Source organism: Physeter macrocephalus, chromosome 11, assembly GCF_002837175.3.
Source record: "Physeter macrocephalus isolate SW-GA chromosome 11, ASM283717v5, whole genome shotgun sequence".
In the NCBI taxonomy this organism is placed as follows: Eukaryota; Metazoa; Chordata; class Mammalia; order Artiodactyla; family Physeteridae; genus Physeter; species Physeter macrocephalus.
The window spans coordinates 134,933,766-134,942,398 of record NC_041224.1 but is presented as its reverse complement, the minus strand read 5'-3'; the positions used below and the strand labels follow the sequence as shown (position 1 = coordinate 134,942,398).

Genomic DNA, 8,633 nt, shown 5'->3' with positions numbered 1-8,633 from the left:
TAGGGAGTGTTCTAATTTCATTCTTTTACATGTAGCTGTCCAGTTTTCCCAGCACCACTTACTGAAGAGGCTGTCTTTTCTGCATTGTATATTCTTGCCTCCTTTATCAAAGATAAGGTGACCATATGTGCGTGGGTTTATCTCTGGGCTTTCTATCCTGTTCCATTGATCTATATTTCTGTTTTTGTGACACTGGCTATTCTTAAGCTGCTTAGATGCAGCTGAGAAACAGATTTTTAGAAAGACTGCTGTGAAAACAAAATCCGATAGTCTTGGTGTGAATCTATCATAGCTGAGACCAAATATTCCAGTGAACGCAGAGAATTTTCTGTTCATGGTTCATAATTTTTAAAAAAGTTACATGCCCAGTAAGTCTTCTTTAGTGAGGTAAGACTGATGAGTTACTCCTTAGCCCAATAATAAAATTCAATAATATAAAAAAAAATAAAAATAAAAAAGAGCAAGCTCCTGAAAAGTCAGCTATTCACAGTGCTACACTAGTAGCACTGACCCAGAGGAAAAAATGCTTTAAGAGTCCTATTAGAAAAGGGAGTTTTCAAGTGTAAAACGTCTAAATTTAGTCACTTGTTTACTGTCTGATAGAATCTGTGAGTTCTCTAGCTGTGGCATTTGATGTTAGAGTCAGGATAGGCTAAAATAAAATATCTTGCATACCTGTTAAAGAATTTTTCTAATTGCATTAATTTTTATTAAGAAATTGACATTCTTGACACTCAACAACTTTCTATTAAACAAAATGCCTTAACATTTAAAATTTTATTTTAGACCTTACTGCAAAGATGAAACCTGATGAAACGCCTATGTTTGACCCAAGTCTACTCAAAGAAGTGGATTGGAGTCAGAATACAGCTACATTTTCTCCAGCCATTTCCCCAACACATCCTGGAGAAGGTTTGGTTTTGAGGCCTCTTTGTACTGCTGACTTAAATAGAGGTATGGACTTAGTTTACAAATTCTGGTTAGACTTATAGTTAGCATTCTGTGTTCTCCACAAACATGATGATGATGCCTATAATTTTAAAAAATACTATTGGACTTTTATATTATTTTTTGTGCTTAAATTTTAAAGTGACTGAGAACTCAATTCCAATGTGTATAGACCAGATGTTACTGTATTACAGTACTGTATTACAGTATTTCAAATGACTTAAGTACAACAGTGTTCCTTCCTAATTAAGCAGCCAAAAAGGGGAAATTATCTTGTATAATGACACATAAGGAAGAATCTTCTCTAAGAAGCTGGATGGGGAATGAGGATAAAGATAATTTGCCTTGGATAAGTTGCAAAAGGTTTTGTCTACACGTATTCCTTTTTTTAACATCTAAATTCTCCAAAATGATTTCCTTAAATTTCAGTAATCAAAAATCAACTTTTTACAGTTTTCTTCTTGGTAGGAAATCTTAAGAAACTATTATATTTTGGTCAAATTAATTATTGGGTGTATAGAAGTTAAGATTCTCAACATTCTATGCTATTCACATTAATTTAATGTAACATTAATGAAATTAATCAGGAATCTTTAAAAACTGTAGTCTCAACAATGTTATTTATATTTTATTTTACAAATAGTATCATATTTGGTCATAATGAGAATCTTGCATTTTTAAGTAAAACCAAAGCACATAGTTGGGAAAATTCCGCATCCCTCGCGTTGAATGTAATGCAAGTTACATTGAAAACTGTACATGCTGGTTCTGTAAATATTGAGTATTAAGGTCAGCACTATTCCAAAAATGTTATGCAGGCAAAAACATTGGTAAAACATATTAGTATTTGTTTTACCTAGTGATAATAAAAGAATAATGGGTTTCAGTTTAATCTTTTAAAATAATTCATTACATAAAGTTTTGAAAAAATAATTGCCCACCAGCTTGACACATTACTTCTTTTGATATGTATTTCATTTGCTGTTCTCATGACTTGAAATCTGTTTTTCAAAACTAGGTTTTTTTAAGGTACTAGGTCAGCTGACAGAGACTGGAGTTGTCAACCCGGAACAATTTATGAGTAAGTCCTACAGTCTCTTTTTCCTGAAGGAAAAGAAATAAAGGGAAACAATTTTTTTGTTTAGAGCTCTGTTCAGTGTCTACTTGTGGTTTTGTTCAAATAGCTAGAAATTATTCAAATAACAAATTAGCTATTTTCTTATTTAAATGTTTAATGTGGCTGAACTGTTTTAGAATCCAAATGTAGCAATTACCATGTTTTACAAAATACCTGGCTACTTTTAGATAATTACTGTAGCATAGAACCTGTGTGGCAGCCTTAGCGATTGTTTTTTATTGTAGTGTTTACCTTTCATGTGGTTAGGTCATTTCACGGAAATTTCATCACCCAATCAAAAATGTAAGAAAATACGTTCTGAATTTATTTTTTGGTTAATTTATATTGAATTTTAAGGTATCTTTTAGTTCATCCCTCCCCCTTTTTAATACATATGAGAGGATGGAAATTAAAAGAGAGGTCAAATGACTTACCCAAGATCACAGGTAGTTATTGGTAAGAAAAGAACTACAACCTTCCTGACTCCATCCAATGCTCCTAACAGTGTCTTCCTATTTTCTTCATTTCCTTCAATAGGTAATTTTATTTTGTACTCTATATGATCTTCCTGAGATGAAGATTATTATTTCCTGATTCTCATTGTTTCTTTTCCTTCATTGAATTTATTTCTTCCCACTCCAGACCCATTACTAGAACAAGACTGTGGAAATAAACAGTATGTTGAGACTGTTAGGCTCCGTTTTTATTGCTGAATTCTTCTTTGCAGGCATATCAGATTAGATGAGAAATCATGTTATCTCATCAATATAAGTACTAAAAGTCAATTTGAGGGGAAGATATTTATTCCACTTTTGCTGCTGTTTGCTATGTGGCTTTGGGAAAATCTGGGAAATGAAGACTTACTTTTTTATCTACTTCACAAGGTGCTTTCAAAGCAAACAAAAATGATGATTCTATTTCTAAAACAGGTCATGTAATCATGGGAACACTTGAGAGCACAAAGGGAAAATTGAAAACTACTTTGTCAAGTTACTTTAAAATCAAAAGACTACGGCTTCCCTGGTGGCGCAGTGGTTGAGAATCCGCCTGCCGATGCAGGGGACACGGGTTCATGCCCCGGTCTGGGAAGATCCCACATGCCGCGGAGCGGCTGGGCCCGTGAGCCATGGCCATGGCCGCTGAGCCTGCGCGTCCGGAGCCTGTGCTCTGCAACGGGAGAGGCCACAACAGTGAGAGGCCCGCGTACCGCAAAACAAAACAAAACAAACAAAAAAAAAATCAAAAGACTAAAAATTAAAGAATGGAGACAAATAAACATTCTCTTGTTAAAATTTGCAGAGTTTTGTTCTGTGTGAATATCTGTTAAGTGAAAAGGTTAAAGGAATCAATTTAAAGTTAACTAGTAATGAAGATATGAAAGTTTTCATTCACTAGTCACAGAAACGGCAACATGTACAATTTATTTGTATTTTAAGTGCTGTTCATCTAAAATAGCTATATTAGTCTTACTTTATTTTGCTAGAAGAGTTTTTAAATGTATGGACTATGTTCCAGTTGATACTGATTGCTGATATTTCAACTACTTGTTTTTTTTTTTTTTTTTTGTGGTATGCGGGCCTCCCTCTGCCGTGGCCTCTCCCGTTGCGGAGCACAGGCTCCGGACGCGCAGGCTCAGCAGCCATGGCTCACGGGCCCAGCCGCTCCGCGGCATGTGGGATCCTCCCAGACCGGGGCGCGAACCCGGTTCCCCTGCATCGACAGGCGGACGCGCAACCGCTGCGCCACCAGGGAAGCCCCCGGTCATTTTTAATAATTGATATTTTCTTTAAAATTACTGTGATAAAACAGCTATAAATGTTCAATAATATTTATTGAAGTAAGCTAATTCTAGTATTTTTCTGGCACCTAATAAAGTTTAATGTCTACCACATAACACTATTTTCCAATTTCCACAGAATCTTTTGAGCACATGAAGAAATCTGGGGATTATTATGTTACAGTTGTGGAAGATGTAACTTTAGGACAGATAGTTGCTACAGCAACTCTGATAATAGAACATAAATTCATCCATTCCTGTGCTAAGGTATGTGTTCATATTAATGCTTATGAGTAAAATGGATATGTTTTCTAGCAAAATCGACTTTGAGTTTCCATTAGACAAGTCTGTTTTCCCACTGCTTTTTATTGTAAAATGAGAGAGCTAAATATTGGCTAGAATAAAAGTTTTGCTTCTTAGAAATAACTTAGTAACAGTCAATTTCCCATTGTCTTCTAAGAGTTATGAGGAAGAAAATGTTAATATGAATTATTTGCTAAAAATTGTACTGTAAGGTGTTAGAATTGGAATAGACATAGAGAAATCAAGTCAGTATCGTGGAATTTGGCAGTAATGTTTGGAATCTCTAATGCTAATTTTTATTCAAAAACAATACTTTGAATATACTACATTAACACGAATTGCCATCAGTTTCCCAGTGGTAAAGGGTTCAGAATAATATATTCTGTTCTAATTGTGACACTTCTAATGCCTGTAGATTTCCTTCACTCCTCATGACTCACATGAAATAGTAAAGAAAACAAAACCTAGGTAATCCAATGAGAATATGATAGAAAACACTTGGAATTATTCTGTGAAGTATGAATTTTGGTGTGGTTTCTGTACTAGAAATTAATAAACTGTATTTGGATGTCTGAAATAAATTGCAATTAAGCAAGGAGTAGGATGATGGATGTAGTACATTCATGACAAGATTACATTTTGGTGATGTGGATTCTGAGACTTGCTTTAAAATAATGGGGTGGGAAGGTTTAAGATACAGACAAAGCAAAATTAGGCCATAAACTGATTGATTGTATTATCTCCTTTATAATAGTAAGTTAAAAAATTTTGCATTTTGCAAAGTTCAGGTTTACAAAACATTTATTTATCAATTAATTCTTACCGTCACTTGTTGATTTAACTAAAACAAAACTACATGCTTAGTCCTTTAAACATTGTAAATATTTTCAGAGAGGAAGAGTAGAAGATGTTGTTGTTAGTGATGAATGCAGAGGAAAGCAGCTTGGCAAATTGTAAGTAGGCAGAAACAAGGTAACCCTGGATAAATTAGATACTCTTTGTGTTTCAGTTTACAGTTTCTTGCAAGATACTTTTTAAAAAATGTTTTCCTGTTTGAAGTTTTTTAAGCATCATTAATTATGAACTCATTCTCACTCCATAGCTTAGACTGAATTTAATGAAGAAATAAGGTATTTTAATATAATGTTTACCATAAAGTTTGGAAATTGGAAGTGTACTGTTAAAATAGCAACACCTTAGTTATTAACTTTTAATAGTAGCACTCTTATAGTAGTAGGAAACAGGAACTTTTGGTGAGCCAAGTAATTTGTCCGTTTCTCTGTCATATTTAAAAACAAAGGAAATGTTCTCAGTTACGGAAGTTTTAGAACCATTTACTGAAACAGCCTTCACAGTGTAATCCTCTATACATTTATCTAAATCTTTTAAAGTAAGTTTCATAGGTTTATTGCCTATTTATAAAATAGAACTTGCTTTTTAATATTATCCCTTCTGAGTTTTAAGGAATTCACTCAGTAAATATTAAGCACCTGCTATATGCCAGATATTATTCAAGGTATTTGGTATACATCAGTGAACAAAAGAGACCAATTTCTAGTATTTCTAGTCCATGTAACTTAGTCATACCTTTTGTAATTGTGTAACTTCAATCAAGAGGTTCTGTCTTCAGAATAAGATTTTTCAATCTATACAACATGAGAAAACCCTTCAGGTAAACTTTTGTAGATCTTTCCTAGTTTTTACAAAGATGTATACATTTTTGCTTTGTTTACACTTCATATTAATTAGACCAATCCAGAGTTAACCTTATACATTCTTTCACAAATATTTAAGTAACTTTAAAAATGATAAAGAACAAAGCAATTATTTACCCATTTTATGTTGGCTGTTCCTAAATAGTTTGAATAGGTCTAGAGAAAAAGATTAATTTTGGCCATAGTTTTTAAAAGGTTTCTAGTCTTTGGTGTTAATATTAATTTTAAAACCTATTTTTAAAGAGGGTTTAGGGTGAGTTCAGGGTTTAGGGTAATATTCTATTTATTAATGGGCTGGAGATTACTAACATATATTTGAAACAAAATCAAATGCTTTGGGTGATTTAAATGTTTAACCACTTACAATTTGAGTATTTAAATGAATATAGTGGGAAAGGCCATGATCTAATAAACCTATTTGTAATACAAACTTGAAGTTTTATGTGATATTCACTCACATTGTTACTAAAATCTATTTTTATTAACAAATGCTCTATGCCTTGCCTACCTTTTTTTTTCTTTAATTTCAGATTATTATCAACCCTTACTTTGCTAAGCAAGAAACTGAACTGTTATAAGATTACCCTTGAATGTCTACCACAAAACGCTGGTTTCTATAAAAAGTTTGGATATACAGTATCTGAAGAAAACTACATGTGTCAGAGGTTTCTAAAGTAAAACCTTTTAAGAAAGACATCTGTCAAAGGAACTGATGCAACAAGGCTACACTCTCTTTCTAGAGTTAAAATATTTTGTTGCTGCAACCCAGTGACCTCCGTAAATACTGGATTGAAAAAAACACTGTAATACAAGTATAATGACATTTAGAAGATTACTTTGGGCTGGTGAGACATGCTGAGTTTAGATTACAGATGAAATTATTAAGGGGATGATTTTTAACCAAAGGAGTATATTTTTAACTTGAATCTTTTCTTGCATTGTATTTTTCTAAAGTTTGGCTTTATTTCTTAGTAGTCAGTATAGGTAGTAAGAAGTTACATGTCTGTCTGTACTGCTCATTAAAAAAAAAAGCATACAGTGAATAAGGCTGTTTCTTATCACATTCATAAAATTAATATTTTTTTCAAAGAAATATATATCTAAATATCACTTAGGGGTGTATCATTTCACATATATTACATGAAATTGGATGTTAGATATATTATAACTAAATGTAGTTCAGTCCAACATTTGCTGATCCTAATACTATACTGGCAAACAACCTGGTGAGCCTTTAAAATAAAGAGAAATGAAAATTAACTTCTTATAAAATGTGACAATTTAAATGTACATCTAAAAGTTGATATAATTCTAATATAGCTGAAGTACCACCTGTCTTATATGTGAAATATAATAATTATTCATTTGTTTAAAATATCTAAGAGAAATATAAGGTACTTTTTAACAGTGAATTAGTAAATCCTGGCATATTATGTATTTCTAAGCTGATTTCTCATTTTTCCAGGGGTGTCCAAGCCTCTCTTCTAACATTTTTATGAAAATGAATTACAAAATTGAGTGGAGTATTTTAAAATGTATCATACTGCATTTATTACATTCTTAAAATGTTGATGGAACCTTTTCTATTTAATGTGATTATAATGGTACTATTATTCTGGTCACTGTTCCTATTTTGATTTTATTTTAATTATTTTTTTAAGTTGAAATAAGAATTAGATACTTCACTACTGGTTCGAATCTTTTACGTTTCATGTTACATTAAACCTGTTCATATGAATAGTCTTTTGTTAGAATTCGAATGTTTTCTGTGCTTTTCTTGAGTTGTCTATTGAATTATTAGGTCAAGTCATGGTTCATAAAATCTTAGTTTTGTGTACCCTCTGTAAAAGGAGCTTAGAAAGTAAAGACCACCTGTTTCTCGTCCTTTTGATTCACACCTACCTCAACTAGATTTCAGATTTCCCTCCATGCAGTAAAGCTAAAGTTGGCTTTCTAAAACAACAGAAATGCTTCACCAACAGAGGTGTACTACTTACCTGCTGATGACATAGGCAGATTAATTGATTTGTCCCTAGTGAAAACAACAAAGCTAAGTTTTGCTTTTTTAGGAGTCCTATAACCTTGGTAACAGCAGCTTTACTAGGTACAGTCTGGTAATTTAAAACCTCTGTTAACAAATAAACCTAATAGGGACTTCCCTGGTGGTCCAGTGGTTAAGACTCTGCGCTCCCACTGCAGGGGGCATGGGTTCGATCCCTGGTTGGGGAACTAAGATCCCGCATGCTCTGCTGCGTGGCCAGGAAAAAAACACCACCAAAAAAAAAAAACCCCTAATAAAAGGCAAAATTAAATGCTTCATTTCTTACCACTGAACAATTTGAAGTAAAACTATAAGGTGGCTATTTCAATAAATCCCTTTAAATAGTGTTCTTAAGGTCTTATCTTAAATCCCCCCCTATAGGAAATAGAGTTGTAGGTAAGGTGTAATCCATAAAAATTGTGTCATTGAGGAAGCTGATGATCTGTATTTAGCTTTAGTTAACCAGAGAAATTTGATTTTTCTAAGCCATTTTGTGGGTAAAATTGAGTGTGAAAAAAACTGCATCGAACATTTCAATATATACATTTTTGAGCATTGTTTACTTTTGAAAAGGTATAACAAAGTGGCAATTGTGATTTTTATTTTGCTCCATGTATTTTATATATTTGTATTTCACTGACTCTCAAGCACTTTTTTTTCTTTTTTACATGTAACATTTGGAAATCTGGATGCATTTTATGATCAGTGGCTTGTCTTAGTTTATTCAGCAAT

General features: G+C 32.9%; 1 protein-coding gene across 3 annotated transcripts in view; it reads left to right on the top strand.

The window, feature by feature from the left end:
* Nucleotides 1-6,760, top strand: part of GNPNAT1 (glucosamine-phosphate N-acetyltransferase 1) — a 12,769-nt gene extending 6,009 nt beyond the window's left edge. For all 3 annotated transcript variants that reach the window (XM_007119214.4, XM_007119215.4, XM_007119216.4), the window contains exons 2-6: nt 787-954; nt 1,967-2,029; nt 3,982-4,109; nt 5,037-5,098; nt 6,391-6,760. In XM_007119214.4, the coding sequence (XP_007119276.1) occupies nt 801-954; nt 1,967-2,029; nt 3,982-4,109; nt 5,037-5,098; nt 6,391-6,538 (555 nt within the window). In that variant the 5' untranslated portion in view covers nt 787-800 and the 3' untranslated portion in view covers nt 6,539-6,760. The remainder of the gene's footprint in view (nt 1-786; nt 955-1,966; nt 2,030-3,981; nt 4,110-5,036; nt 5,099-6,390) is intronic.
* Nucleotides 6,761-8,633: the final 1,873 nt, after the last annotated feature.